Here is a 15,781-nt window from a genome sequence, read left to right on the forward strand (position 1 = left end):
TGTGTGGGACTGCAAGTCTTGCTCTCACACCCCAAGGCCAGGGTGCGCAGCTACACATCACTGGCTTGGGGGAAATTCATCAAAACAAGAGCAGAGGGCTCATGAGAAAAGTTCCGTCACCAACACAACGCGCTTGAGAGCGCGAGCACAATATCACACATAAGTAAGATATAAGGGACATAAAAAATATGAACATGAGGGGCACCTGGGGGGCTCAGTCAGTGAAGCGTGTGTCTTTGGTTCAGGTCATAATCTTGGGGTCCTGGGGTCGAGCCCCACATCGGGCTCCCCGCTCAGCAGGGTGTCTGCTTCTTCCTCTGCCTCTGCCCTCTACTCACGCTTGCTCACGTGCTCTGTCTCTGTCTCTAATAAATAAACAGAATCTTCTAAAAAAAAAAAAAAACTGAACGTAAAATACTTCAGCAAACATAAGCAAGTGTCCCGATCTGGTCAACCATTTGGCCTCGGGAGGCCAGCAGGTGGAGGAGGACGGAATGTGATCACAGAAGGAAGCACCGGCCTGGCACAGGCTGGCACGCGCTGGCCACTGTCTCCATCTGCCACCATTATTTTATTAAGTGCTGTCCTGCCCTATGGCTTCAAGCCCAGTCAACTCTTCTCCGGAGGCCAGTAATTAATCTACCCGCTGCAAGGGCAGCTTCATCTATTAGCTTTGGTTTCCAGTAAAAATCACCATTCATTTAAAAAATGAAAAAAATTTCACCCTGGAAATCACTCCATATCAGTATATCGTGCTCTTCCTCCTTTGACAGCTTCCGTGGTACAGAGGCAGACAGACCACAGAATGAGCGACAAGTGGAAGCTCACTGGGGGTTTAACTTCTCTGTCTCATTATGAGCGAGTTGGAGTACTTTTTCATTTATTTATGCACCACTTACATTTCTTTTTCTGTGAACTTTCTATTTTTATATTGGTCAGGATGTCATCTTTCTTTTTTTCTTTCCTTTTTCTAATTAAAGTAGATGCACGATATTGTATTAGTGTCAGGTCTACGACGCTGTGAGTCGACAACTCTATATATTATTCAGTGCTCACCACGACAAGCGTAGCGTCGTATTCACTGTTACCACAATGCTGTACTTTTCATCGTTGTGACCAGAAGCCTGTATGTCTTAATCGCCTCCACCTACCTCACCCATCCCCCCCGCCCCCTCCCCTCTGACAACCACCACTTTGTTCTCTGTATTTATGAGTCTGTTTCTGTTGGTCTTTTATTTGATTCTGTTTCTTTTTTAGATTCGGCGTATAACTGAATGGATAGAAAAGCTGTGCTATACGTACACATGGAATATTAGTCATCAAAAAGAAGGAAATCTTGCAAGATTTCCACATCCACATCCATGTGGATGGACCCCAGAGGGTATGGCACTAAGTAAGGTAAAGTCAGAGAAAGACAAATGCCCTATGATCTCACTTATTGATGGTTGTCATTGCTTTTCTATTTCCAAAAGCCCCCCTCCCACATTTGTCACTTGGATTTTTACTTTGCTTATCGTATTCTCTCCCTCCATCTCTGTTTTGTCATTCAAGAATTTTTTTTTTCCCTCAAAGTCAAATTCACCAGTAATTTTGCAAAGTATGCCGTATGCTCAATTTATGGATGAATTCACTCCTGTTTTCTGCTGGTACTTGCATGATTTTGATTTTTTACATTCATATTTCTGTTCATTTTTTTATCCTAGTATTTATGATTGTATATGATTTTATCTTTCTCTGTAGGGCTAGTCAATGATCTCCGATTCCTGTATAAATACGTTTATTTCCTTCCACCGATTTGACGTGTAGCCTACATTGTATATCAGTTTTAGTCTTCAGCTGGCTCTGGGATTTCTATTCGGTTCCATTGAGCTATTTGTGGTCAGTACAACAGAGGCTGAATTACAGAGGCTTTAGGAGCTATTTTAAAACCACTTAGGTTTATCCATCCTCCTTGTCTTTCAGAGTTTTCCTGGCTAGTTATTGCTTGTTTGTTTTTCCAAGTAAACTTTATACCTAATGTATTTAGTTCTACAGCAAAACCCGGTCCACATAATAATGTTGACTCTTCACATCTAAGAACATGGCATGTCTTCCACATGTACAATTCTACTTTTGTGTGTCTTTGTGGTATTTCATAATTTTCCTTATAAATGCTCTGGATATTTCCATAAAGTTTTTGCCTAGGCTATATCTATTTACCTATGTCATGGGTATGTTTTCTTATGCAGCATTGAGACAAAAATATTCACACAATTAGCAATGCCCACTACAAATTTTAGGCTGCCATTCGTTGCTGTAGAAAAAGTTATTAATACCTGGCACATTGTAGTAAACAATGAGGTCTGAGCAGCCAAGCCCTTTAGTGTATTAAATAGATTCCCCACTCAAACACACATGTAGCCTCTAGAGTACACGAAATAGGAAAAGGCATTTTTCCCATAATTTGTGGCCCAAATTGAAACTACAACTGCAGACTAATGAGTCAATGGACATTTCAAATCATTCTCAGTTGATTTCAGTCTGTTTTATAGCAAAGCAAACGGCATAGTGGATGTGGTCATGGCACATAAAGACTTGATTAAGATTATACAAGTAAAGAAGAGATTTTTTTAAAAAAAATCATTAAATAATTTTACTCAGGGTCATTTGAAAAGAGGTAAGAACTATAAACATTTCTGTGGATGAGCTGCTGTACCCGGGTCAGGTACGACCTTAGCTCCTACCACATGTGAAATCCTTCAGATTGGGAACCAATAAGATTTGGTTGTCTTGACAGTTGAGAGGTGATTTTTCACAGAGCATTAAAATGTGGCCATTAAAAGGGAAATGTAGCATTAAATTTGGGGCATTAAATTCATTTTTTAAAAGATTTTATTTACTTATTTGAGAGAGGCAGAGTGAATGTGTGGGGGAGAAGGCAGGGGAGAGAGAACCTCAAGCAGACTCCGCGCTGAGCCTGGAGCCCAACATGGGGCTCGATCTTACAACCCTGAAATCATGACCTGAGCAAGAACCAAGTGTCAGACGCTTCATTGACTAAGCCACCCAGGTGCCCCTAAACTCATATGTTTTTAAAATGATGCGTAAGGAATCGGAGCATCTCAACACAGCTCCTGTTAGATTCAGAAGTGAGAGAACCGTCATGCAGACACATAATAATACACTTACTTAAATTTAAAAGTATAACTTGACTTTTTTAACCAAAATTAAATTTGATTTGGCTTTATAGTTGGGCAATAATGGCTTATTTTGAGGGACACCTGAGTGGCTCAGAGGTTGAGCGTCTGCCTTCAGCTCAGAGCATGATCCTGGGGTCCCAGGATTGAGTCCCACATTGGATTCTCTGCATGGAGCCTGCTTCTCCCTCTGCCTGGGTCTCTGCCTCTCTCTCTGTGTCTTTCATGAATGAATAAATAAAATCTTTTAAAAAAAGGCTTGTTAAAAAAAAAAAAAGGCTTGTTTTGCTATTGAGTTTATAGGGCAGACATTCTCCATAAACTGAATTAGCTAAATCTATAATCCTAAGACCTTAAGAAAAAGAGATTTAAAGTTTGAGATAAATATAAAAAATAGTGAAAGGGAATAAAGGGGAAAGGAGAAAAAATGAGTGGGAAATATCAGAAAGGGAGACAGAACATGAGAGACTCCTAACTCTGGAAACAAACAAGGGGTGGTAGAAAGGGAGGTGGGCGGGGAATGGGGGGACTGGGTGATGGGCCCTGAGGGGGGCACCTGATGGGATGAGCACTGGGTGTTATGCTATATGTTGGCAAATTGAACTCCAATAAAAAAAAAAAAAAACTTAGAAATCTGTATAAAATTTGGTCAAATGTGTAAATAAAGATTAAAAAATAAAGTTTGAGATAAGATTTGTTTTTAATTTCATTAAAAAACACTATATTGGCCAATGTGAGTGAATGCTGACAATATTTCAACTTCCTCGAACCTACGGATAATATATTAGGCTTAGAAAGTGCCTGGGGAGTGAGGACATTAAACTGAACATTCTGGTCATTTTACAACATACACCTATATCAGATCAGTATGTTGGGCGCCTATAAATAATATCATGCTACATATGTCAATTACATCTCAACAGAAGAAAAAAAAAAAAAACTGGTCAGCTTTGCCATTCCTTAGCCCCCATCAGCATGCCAGTAAAATTAGTTGCTGTGAATTCTAAGTTGAGACTACTGAGAAACATAACAAGGATAAAAACAAGAGTAGGATGTCCAATCAGTCATTTTTACTTTTTAAAATGTTAACTAGAAAACAATTCAGTAATTATATCAAATTGTAATATTTATTTATGGATATATATAGAATGCTTCATAAGCTAAAAAATTCTTTCACGTATATTTGATTTCTACATCCATTTCTATTGTACTTGTTTCTTTAAGAAAGATGTTTTAAACATTACTATTATTTGATTTTATTTTATTTTTTTAAAAAGGGCACCTGGGTGGCTCAGTTGGTTGAGCATTTGACTCTGGATTTTTGCTCAGGTCATGATCTCAATGTCCTGGGGCTGAGCCCCATGCCAGGCTCTGGGTTCAGCGGAGAGGCTGCTTGAGAGTCTCTCTCTCCCTCTGCCCTTCCCCCTGCTGGCATGCTCTCTTTCTCTCTCTCTAAAATAAGTAAATTAATCTTTTAAAAAAGAAAGTGTCTCTAAGTCAAGAGTACAACTGTTATTTGTTGTTAAATGTTGGTTAAGTTATTTCTTAAACTTTCCAGAAGTAACTTCAGTGTGAATGAGTGGCAAATCCCTTACAAGACAAATGGCTTTCAAATCTTCGCTACTGATAGATTTGAAAGAGAACCTAATCAGATACAGAGAGAAGGGCATTCAAGTCATTTTCATGGTACAGGACTCTGTGAGTAACCAGAAGGGATGCAGGGACCTGAAAGGTAACAGAACTTTCCCATCCTCATGAACTTGTTCACATAAGATGTTCTCCAAGCTTAGTATAAATTAAAAGAGTCACAAAATTAATGTGGAAGCTTATCTAGTTTCATCCATAAATTATAGTCATTAATGGATCTATGAAATAAATGAAAAAAAAACCCTTCATCCTATTAAAAGGTGGTATCTTTTTCAAAAATTAATTTTTCATGCTCAACAAGTATGTATCAGCGGTCATCATATATTTATACCATTTTTATGTATTTGCAGCTGTAATAAGAACTTAATCTACTAGAATGTTTTCCTACTTTACAGCTTTAGGATCACATGAAATTTTAAAAATCTAATTTAAATAGACATTTTTATCTTAGATCACATTTTACATCAAACATTTATAAAAGACTTTTAAGTATAAAATATATATTAAATAGAATAAAACAGTGCCTGATGACTGGTAGGAATGTGAAATCAAGAAAAAGAATAATAATGCAAAATTTCTTATGGCTACAGAAGAGTCTACCCATATAATTTTTAAGTTATGATATTCAAACTTTTTAGCTACACTTTAAATGTCAATATTTTTAAGATGCTATGAACTATTTTCCTTCAAATATTTAAAATTGTGAAGAGAGGTTTTACATGCCAGCTTGGAAATATGGGACACAGGTAGTTTTAAAAAATCCTTATGGGGTCCCTGGGTGGCTCAGTCTGTTAAGCATCCGACTCCTGATTTCAGCTCAGGTCATGATCTCAGGGTCGTGGGATCGAGCCTGTGTCAGGCTCCGTACGAAGCATGGAGACTGCTTAAGATTCTCTCTCCCTTTCCCTCTGCCCGTCCCCTGCTGCTCAAACACCCATGCTCTGTAGAAAGAAAAGGGAAGGGGAGGAAGGAAGGAAGGAAGGAAGGAAGGAAGGAAGGAAGGAAGGAAGGAAGGAAGGAAGGAGAAGGGAAGGGAAGGGAAGGGAAGGGAAAGGAGAAAGGAAGATCCTTCGAAGTATAGTTAGGGAGTTCAGGAACTGGTAGATTCATGATGGAAAAGAGGTCCGTGTGGCCCCCAAACCATCAGCTGCTCCTGAAGGTGGGGAGGCGATTCCAGAGGGCATAAATTCAGTTCATCTAACCAAGGACCTCCTGACCGCGTAGACGGTACAGATAAGCAGGAAATCGAACACCCCACATCTTCCAAACTAGCATGGGCGCGTTAACGGGCAGCCCTCCGCAGCCTCGTGCCTCGGTCTGGACTGAACATACAAAAACCAAACAGCTACACGCATCTACACTCCCGTTTTCTAGAAGGCCCGTGAAGCAGTGAGAAGCCCACCGGTTAGCAAGAAGCACCTGCAGGGTTAGTACTCACGTTCGAGCCCCTTCCCAAAGCGGACTGCGAGGCGTCCTCATCGCTGTCCACCCCGGCCTGCGCGGTCCGCTCGGCCTGCAACACAGACACACACGTCAGCTCCGCGGCGAGGTCGGTCCAGACAAAGAGTCACCGCGGACCCTGGCCTGGATGTGGGAGGCCACGGCCACGGCCCTCGGTGCAGGAACCCAGAAGCCCGTGACCCAAGGGCTCACTGAAAACCAGTCCGGGAACCCATGCTCCACGGGCATGTCCGTCTCTTGTCTTTTTTGCCTAGAAAAGTCCATCTTTAAGCTTAGAGAACATGCGATATGAAAAACAGTACTTTTGTGGATCTGGGCGGAAGGAATTTGCTCGGAAAACCAACTAACTAACCGGTGTGGGGAGACTTCTGAGTTTTACATTCAGTTTACCATCTCACTGCTCATCGACTGAGCACGTACAGAAATAATTCACCAAGTGTCTTGCTGTCCGTCCACAGACGATAAGTGATAATGGCATCTCACTTCATCATTCAAGCGAGCTGGCCACCAGTGCAACAGAAAGGTACGCTGGCTCCGGGGTGCCAACCTGACTCCCCCCACCAAAATGAGCATCTTTGGGGAGATGACCCAAGAATCCCATTGTTAGGCTACATCCTAGGGTGATTCTTAGGCACTTTTTCAGAATAAATAATCTTAAAATCGTACAGAATTATCATGTTTTAAAAACAGTAAAATAGGAAGTTTTAAAAGAAGGAAAGACATCTACCTCAGCCAAAATGATATTCCTTAAGTGTATCTTATGTTGAGATTTTATACACACACACACACACACACACACACACACACAGATGAATACATTTTTTTTGCTTTAAGGAGATGTTATAAAGACCCACGTTAGCTGGATTGCCTTGCTATTTCCCCATTAGTGTTTTGTCCTCTTGAGACATTTGTAGACTATCTGGCCTCACGACATTCTAGAAACCATTGAAATGATGATTTCCTGCAAACCCTCTCCGTATTAATGAAGAAAAGTGGCGTCCTGGACGAGTCAGGCATGGACGGTGTGACCACGCAAGGAAGAGTCAGGGTTCTGGAAAAGACGCGGCAGCTCAGGGGTGTGCAGCCCTCCTTCCTTCACCTGCAAAATGAGGTGGGCAGTGCCCCTGGCTAGGCTTCCAGAAGACTAACTGAAGCTGCACTTAGCATGGCATTTCACACCACGGAGGGAAAAGAAACAGGGAATAAAGAAGTCAGTGCCCCAAACGCCAAATAATCTGGTGAGGATCTGCCCAAAGAAAAGAAGTCTAAGGCAACGTAAAATAAGCGGGAGGACGAGAGGACACGCATTAGGGAGGAAAAATCAGCCCCGCTGGCTGAGAGGGAGCTGGGGCAGCCAGACGGGAGTCCCTGCAGCCTGTGGCCTATTCATTTCCAGGGTCCTCCCGTGGTTGGACCTGTGGCCTCTCTTCACGGACCCTCGGGGAGGGAGAGAGTCTCTAGTCTCCCACACCACAGGCAATCTTATTTTGCTTAAAACAAAAATATTTCTTGATTTTTTTTTTTTTAATAAACTGGCTTTGCTGGCAGTTTTGTGTCCCAGAAAGAGGAAGACACAAGAGGACTCTTGTGATCTTGGGGTGAGGAAATGGTAGGTTTCACCACCAACTGGGACCTTCGGGGTCAAGGCAGACAGCGGGGAACCTGTCCTTGCAAACTGGACCTCCCGAATCTCAGGAACCAGGAAACCCAACATGTATAGAGTGAAGGGAGATTCAAATGCAAAAGAGTGAATCTGTCTTTGAAGGGAGGGAGGGGAGAGGAGGAGGAAGAGGGAGGAGAGAGAGGGGGACCTAGAGGAGAGAGAGGAGAGTACGGGGTGGGAAGCCAGGATGGGGAGAAGAAAATGCCAAGGATTTTTTTTTTTTTAAGATTTTATGTATTCATGAGACACACACACACACACACACACAGAGAGAGAGAGAGAGAGAGAGGCAGAGACACAGGCAGAGGGAGAAGCAGGCTCCATGCAGGGAGCCCGATGTGGGACTCGATCCCGAGACTCCAGGATCACGCCCCGGGTCAAAGGCAGGTGCTAAACTGCTGAGCCGCCCAGGGATCCCCAATGCCAAGGATCTTAAGAGAAACATGATGAGCAGACTTTCAAAGGACCCGTGGAAAGGCGATGATATAACCTATCACAGTAAAAGGAGATTCACAAACCAAAATCCCAGCATCAGGCCGTGTGGAGAAAGCCAGGACCTTGGCTTCCAGGGCTGGGGCGCACCATGAGCCTTGGCTGGGGGCAAACCCCGGGGCTCCAGTCTGACCCCCGGATCTAAGCCCCGACCCTAAGAGCTGTACTGCCTTGCACTCCCCATCCTCCCCAGCAAAGGGGCCTGAGTCCTCCCATCAGCCTCGGAGAGGCCGGGAGATGAGAGGTGCGGCCGGTGCACAGGCGCTCAGGTGCCCCCTGCCGTGGCCAGGCCAGGCCGCGCTCCCTCCCGCTCTCACCTGCGCACAGGTGGGCCCGCCAAACCGAGCTGCCGGCATCGGAGCTTCCGCAGGCCGGGAAGGCTTAGTCGTTTTGCAAGTGAAGGGGAAAATACCCGACACTAGCAAAATATACCTGTGGCCAAATATAGTCGGTGCAGGAGCAATTTCTTTTCTTGGTAGTGGGAAGGCGTTTATGGTTTGGGGATGTCAGAAGGGACCGTAAAAACCCTTGGTCTCGGGGATCCCTGGTGGCTCAGCGGTTTAGCACCTGCCTTCAGCCCAGGGCCTGATCCTGGGGTCCCGGGATCGAGTCCTGCTTCTCCCTCCGCCTGTGTCTCTGCCTCTCTCTCTCTCTGTGTCTCTCATGAATAAATAAATAAAATCTTAAAAAAAAAGACCTATTGAACGAAGACCAAGATGATCGATCAATAAAATCAACTCATCACACAGCACATTCCAAACTACTGGAGACCCCAAAGGCCGCCTAAACGTTACTAGCAGGGGACCCGTTCAACAAGTGCGCTCTTCTCCCCCGAGAGGCCCAAGAGCTCCTCCGCGGGGCTTCGGGTGCCAGACAAGCTCCGAGGGTGTTTCACTGGTAGGAACATGGACTGTGCTCTGCACTCACAGCTGCCCCGCGCACGCTCGTCCACTCGTCCACCAAACCGCGGGGTTCCAAGCCGCAGCTTCACGCCAGGGGCCCCGCGCAGGCAGAGAAGCTCGTGGCTTCGGTCCCGCCGGCAAATACACCCCTGCCACCCTGCCCTAGGGATCCAGCGAGGAGGCGTGTCGGCCTCCTTAGTGCACGTGGACAAGCGCTTTTTGCCCGAAGGAATTCATGTCCCCCCAGAATATTTAGAAGATTCCAAAACACCCCAGGGATCTGTGTGGACATCGTGCAGAATCATACGTGTGTTTCATCCATTACCTTACTGCTGCTCCTCTTATTAACTTTGAAGAATCCCAGAAACTTTTTCTTTTCTTTATCTGTCTCATCATTGCCAAGTGACGATTTTCTAAAGGTTTCTGGGGAAGGAAAAAAAAAAAAAGGTCTATTATCAGCATCTGAAACGAGGTTAAAGAGCTCCTTAAAAATCTCAACAAATTGCTCTGCTCTTAAACTTGTAGTTTTTATAAGGCAGTGAAAACACCAAGCTTTTCTTTTTTTTTTTTTCGGAGCGTTTCAAGCCACCTCGAAGCCTCCGGTCTCATTGGTGAAATCACTACAAGTTCTTAGGATGCCCAGGGATTTGGGTGGCATCGTTCTCTGGGTGGGATGGAACCCTGTATGTGATGAAAAAACAGTCACACCACAAAGTCCTGGGGCAGTACCACCCCCCAGAAAAAGAAAGTGAGCCAGACATGTGGCTTCACACTCCTTGCAGGTGCAGCCTTCGTCATGTGTTCCACGTAATCCAACAGACCTAAAATATGATCATCGCATCATACAACCCATGGGAAAATTATTGACAAGATGTTTTAAATTCGTTTGGGAACCGAGTCTTCCAAACGCAGGGTGCAGGTCACGCAGCACAACTGGGCTTGGACCGGCCACATTCCCAGTGCCCGGGAGCCACACGTGGCCCTGGGGACCCGGATGTCTGTGTAAAACATCTGCTTTAGGAATTAGGAGCGAGGCGGAAACACGGACTAAATAAAATAAACCCACAGCTTTCCGGCTCGGGGAACCCCACTCATCTCCGGAACATGGAACGGCAGCGAGGGTTCCCCCGGGTGGTGTCGAAATAATCACGCGTGACCCTCGACATTCACGTTTCCAGATCCGCCTTCCTCGGGCTCAACCGCAATGTTCTCCTCGGTCACGTTCTCAAGGGGGCCCATTCTTCCTTCATCGATTGTTCTGGGATTCTTTTATTTTATTTTATTTTATTTTATTTTATTTTATTTTATTTATTTAAATTTTTTTTTGTTCTGGGATTCTTGAGCTCCAGAGCATCACTCTTCTCTCTCTCTCTTGCTGTTTCATCCTCATGAGACGTTCCCAGCTGGAAGGAGCCCCCTGGTGCCCCAGCTGGAGCCACCGAAGCCCCCGCTCGTCAGGCGGTGGGGCTGAATCAGGTAAGTGCCCACCGTCCTGCACACCACGGGCCTGCTGACACGCCACGGCCACTCCAGCCCCCGGTTCTCCTCTTCCAGGGCACACAGGGACGGCGACAGGGGAATTGTCCAAGCATCGAGCTTCCCCAGCCCACCGCCAGCTGCTGCAGGGCCAGGTCGCCAATCTACCGGTGGAAGGAGGAAGGAGCCGGACTGGGACTGTACCACGCAACTTCCAACCCGGACAATGTGCCCACCAGTGACCTTCCGTATCTGTTGGCCTAGGATTTCAGGCTCCAGTTAGAGAACACACACGTTAGCGTGTTAGCAGTCAAGGCATTGCTATGGCTACTGTGTCCCCAACAAGGTAAAAGCCAAACAGCTCCATTCACGCAAGTCATCGTGTCAGTGGCAAAGGCTCAGCTCTCAGCAGGGGGCCTGGGCTCCGGGTTACGTGCAGGCGGCTCCCGCAGACCAGGGCGCCCTCCACATCACGCGGCATCCAGGCCAGGGAGCGGGGAGGCTCCAATCACGAAGCATGCATCCCTGCACGCACACATGTGCACACGGATTTCAAGGCCAATCACGCTGAAATCCTGCACGCGAGGCTCAAAGCCACGAAGATTAATATAAACTATGCCACAGGGTAAAGTTGCATGTGGTGAACGGCGGCATACACGAGTGTGTGTATTTATAACCGGTCACGTTTCCAGGACGGAGGGACGGGTGACATGGATGTAGTAAGACGCCTGTCATCACAGCACCCCAGGTGGACAAGAGGGTGGGGCACTGGCGCACAGGCGGTTACATGAACCACAGAAACGACAGACTGATCAGAAAACTGTCCCAGAATCGAGCCTCTTTCTCTCCCTGAACAGCAACAGAGGATGGTCGCCAAGCCCAGGGGGCTGGAGGCCCAAGGGCAGGCCTGGCCCCAGAGCCACCCTGCGGGGCCTGAGAGGTACCCCCCTGTGTGGCCGCAGGCTGCGGCTCTCTGGAGGCAGCAGGGGCCTCAAGCAGAAGGTGTTGCACGGAGGGGCGAGGGACTGGCGGTTCTGTAGTGACAGGTGCCGCCCGTGAGGACTCGGAGACGCTGCAGGAGGCCCGGCCTGAGGGCAGAGCAAGAGCACCCAGTGTTCCTCAGTGTCGCCGTCAAGCAAGGTGCTTGCCATGCATCAGAGCAGTCACTGGCCACGGACACACAGCCAGGCGGGGCGGACGTACGCCTAGGCCCAGAATCCACGGCTCCAAACACATGACCACCTGAGTACGAAGCCTGTTTTCTTTCAGTTGACCCTGATTTACTGAAAGTTCAACAGTCATCTGAGTTTAGGGGCAGACGTGCTCCGTCCCTGAAAATGCACACACTGTGTTGAGGACGAATGTGACTCGGAGAATAATAAAGAACTGCACAGTACAGGGGGCACAGGACGGGGGGCAGGGGCCCCGGAGACCAGCTAATCCGAACTGTGCACTTTTCCAGATGAGCCAGTGGAAGGTCAGAGCCGGTCAGGGGCCCGAGCGTGGTCACAAGCAAGGAAGCACTGGAGCAGACTCGGGCCTGCATTTTCCAAGTGTGCAACGTGGGCTTCCTCCCCACGGCAAGCTGCTGAGCTCTGGGACCAGCCTGAGCCCGGGTACATTGGGGTCTTTGGCAGACTCTGCTGTTCTCCGTCCGCTCCTTGCCCCACATCAAACCGATCCAAACTGAAGAAGGCTTCATATATATGACTTTTCTGCTCCTAACAAATGCCACTCATGGTGCTTCTTAAAAGACAGCCGTTCTGGGGCAGCCCCGGTGGCTCAGAGGTTTGGCGCCTGCCTTTGGCCCAGGGCGCGATCCTGGAGACTCGAGATTGAGTCCCACGTCGGGCTCCCTTCATGGAGCCTGCTTCTCCCTCTGCCTGTGTCTCTGCCTCTCTCTCTCAAGAATAAATAAATAAAATCTTATATATATATATATATTAAAAAAAAGACAGCCGTTCTGTTGGCAGCAGATGGTATGACGGGGTCCGTAAGCAACGAGGACCTCGGTCAGATGCAACATGCACAGTCTCCTGTTCCAGGCCGGTGCCCAGTTCTGTTTCTTGAAACTTTTTTATGTGAAAGACAAATACTCACTGGGATTTTAATGAACTTTTTGGAGGCTGTGTGTGTGTTTAGTCCAAAAAGTTCCCATAAATTCCAATATATGTGTAAGTGTATATATCACACATATGTGCACGTGTACACGTAACCACACATATGTATGTATGTAAAGGGTATACTGTCGGAGTAAATACAAAAGCGGGACTGATCATGGGCATACTCGTCTGTGACAGAGAAGATTACGTTTCACAATCGGTGCGGCCCCCGATTCTGCAGCACACGGAATGGACCTCGAGGGCAGGTGAGCACAGGTGAGCACAGGTAGAAAGGAAGACCGCGTGTACTCTGCATGTGCCCCTTTGGCCCCGCCCTGAAGTCCTGTGCTCCCAAAGGGCTCCTTTTCTACAACACCCTCCTTCATTTCCCAGCAATTGGAACCACACTGCAAATCCGCACGCAAGGGACATTCTCCTCTCAGGCAACCCGGGAGCCGAGAAACCAAGCCAAAGCCTCATGTCAGCCAATAAGACGCCCCCGACGTGGTGCAAGGCACACCAGTGGCACTTCCATGCACTGTCCTAGTCAGAGCCATGCAAAGCCCGGCCGGGTGGGACCCGGCTCACTGTACCTTGACAGCTCAGGGAAGGCTCCGACTGAGTTTTGGTCAGAAGAACTGGAAGAAGCAGGTAACGAGACAGTGAGACCCAGCTCCCCACCTGCAGCAGCACCTGGCCATGGCCGCGGCCCCCCCAGGAGCCTTGCAAGGAAGGCGGTTGTCTGTGTCCCTGCAGGACAGGCCAGGAGCCAAGCAGGCCCGGGATCTCCAGCTGCCAGCTGCCAGGCTGCTAAGCCCTCCGGAGGAAGCAGGTGGCAGCAGAGACTTGTGTCATTTCAAGCTGCCACGGCCAGGAATTCCAGAGGAGGCCAGCCCCTGCCTAGCAACATGCCTCCCCCGGCCATGGCCCCCATGGCCCCTGTCCACCGGAGCAGCTGCTGGCTGGGGAGGGGACCCAAGGAGAGGGCTCCCTACAGGCATCTTCTGGAATGTTCTCCTTTCTTCTCAAATGCTGGACTGCCGGTAGGGATACAGGCATTTGGCTAAAGGCCTTTGGCAGGGATGATGATCAAATACTTTGCAGCCAGCACGGCACATGGCACAGTATGATCCCGAGGAAAAGGGGGCTGGCCACGGGCTGGAGCAGCTCACCCACCAAGCTGGCTGCTGCTCCTTTATTTTCCAGGGAAGATGCTGGGGTCCCAGAGGGGAGGGGCCCTCAGAAGACGCCCAAGGCAGTGAAGAAGGGCACTCAGGGCTTGGGTACAGCTATGCCCCCAAGTGAAGGACTTCCAAATCCGACTCTGCATGGGGACAGGAAGCGGGAGCCGTAGGCCTACAGAGGTGCCCGCCCTTGAACACCTCGCTCCGTGTCCTGGACCAGTGTGAGCTTGCTGGGATCCCCTCCTTCACGGGGCGGCCAGTTTTCTAGGTCTCTCTCCAGGTAATAATAGGTTCTACATCTACCTTCCAAGATGTAGCTGATTATCGACCTAGAACAGAAATAGCTGTTTGTGTAAGACTTCTCCGCATACTTGTGTGGGACAGTTTTTCTTTTCTTTTTTTATCTTGCCAAATGAAAGCTGTGTTTCCAAAGAGGCACAGAAACCAAATTTAAATAGGGCTGATATAACCAGATAGACGTACCCAGTATATCCAGGCCCGTGTAGCAGATGCTGGGAATAATCTCGTCTGGGTTTTAAAAAGATGCTGCAGAAAGCACAAGACGCCCTGCTCTCAAATGTCAGAGCACTATTTTTTTTTTTTTTTTTTTTTTTAAGGAATAGATGGTCTATGCATTTTCTACGTGATTGAGATAAAACCCTTTCTGGAATGTCAAATGAGACCTGGGGTCCAAAGCATCTAGAAGATTTGAGGGAGGAGAAGAGGTTCCATTATGATCATTGATTTTGCAATAAAACCGGTAATCAGGAAAACAGATTTTCTTGGAAGAATCTGAAACAAACTGTAGGAAAACATGAAAGAATGGGATATATTTCCACAACCCAATTTACTCAGTATTTTTGGAATAAATAAAAGGCTAAAGATACCGAATGAACCTCATGAACATAAGACCCTTTTATGAAGTTCATTTTAATAATGCTAAGGTCAAGGAACAGTCTTTTTTTTTTTTTTCATTCACTCACTCATTTATTTATTTTGGCTTCACAGCTGCTGGCATACAGTCCGCCCTGGGTGTTAATCAGGGAACTCTGCTCACACGCGCATCCGCCTCTGTGCCAACACCGACCCCTGCCCGGTGGTTCTGGGCCCTCGGGTCAAGTACCAAACTCAAAGAGTGAGATGTCTCTGGCAGTGATGGTGAGGAAGCTCCAGGTGGCATCGCGGGCTGGGTTCAGGGACTCACCACATCACGAACTCGAATTTCGAGCAGTTTTAGAAAAACTGCAAAGTGTGTTTTGCCATGGGGTTTTTGTTTTGTTTTGTTTTAAATAAAGATCTTATTGGGGCACCTGGGTGGCTCAGCAGTTGAGCGTCTGCCTTTGGCTCAGGGTGTGACCCTGGGGTCCCGGGATCGAGTCCCACATCGGGCTCCCTGCGTGGAGCCTGCTTCTCCCTCTGCCTGTGACTCTGCCTCTCTCATGAATAAATACATAAAATCTTAAAAAAAAAAAAAGGTTTTATTTATTTGAGACAGAGAGAGAACTCAGTTGCTTCACTGACCAAGTGACCCAGGTGCCCCCTTTGCCACCGGTTTTGATGATGAGCGATGTTTGAGACTTGGGGGCATTTACTGGTAATGGAATAAAATGCAAGAGGAGATGGTTCACGTGCGCCTTCTGAGTGGTTCTGTTAGAGAACTACTTTTTATTTACCTCGA

The 15,781-nt window shown here is 47.2% G+C and overlaps 1 protein-coding gene across 1 annotated transcript in view; it reads right to left on the minus strand.

Annotated features, from left to right (window-relative positions):
* Positions 1-15,781, minus strand: part of COBL (cordon-bleu WH2 repeat protein) — a 143,988-nt gene that overhangs the window by 68,302 nt on the left and 59,905 nt on the right. Inside the window, exon 5 of the mRNA XM_038562613.1 lies at positions 9,667-9,764. Within this exon, the coding sequence (XP_038418541.1) occupies positions 9,667-9,764 (98 nt within the window). The remainder of the gene's footprint in view (positions 1-9,666; positions 9,765-15,781) is intronic.

This window comes from Canis lupus, chromosome 18 (genome assembly GCF_011100685.1).
Source record: "Canis lupus familiaris isolate Mischka breed German Shepherd chromosome 18, alternate assembly UU_Cfam_GSD_1.0, whole genome shotgun sequence".
Lineage (NCBI taxonomy): Eukaryota > Metazoa > Chordata > Mammalia > Carnivora > Canidae > Canis > Canis lupus.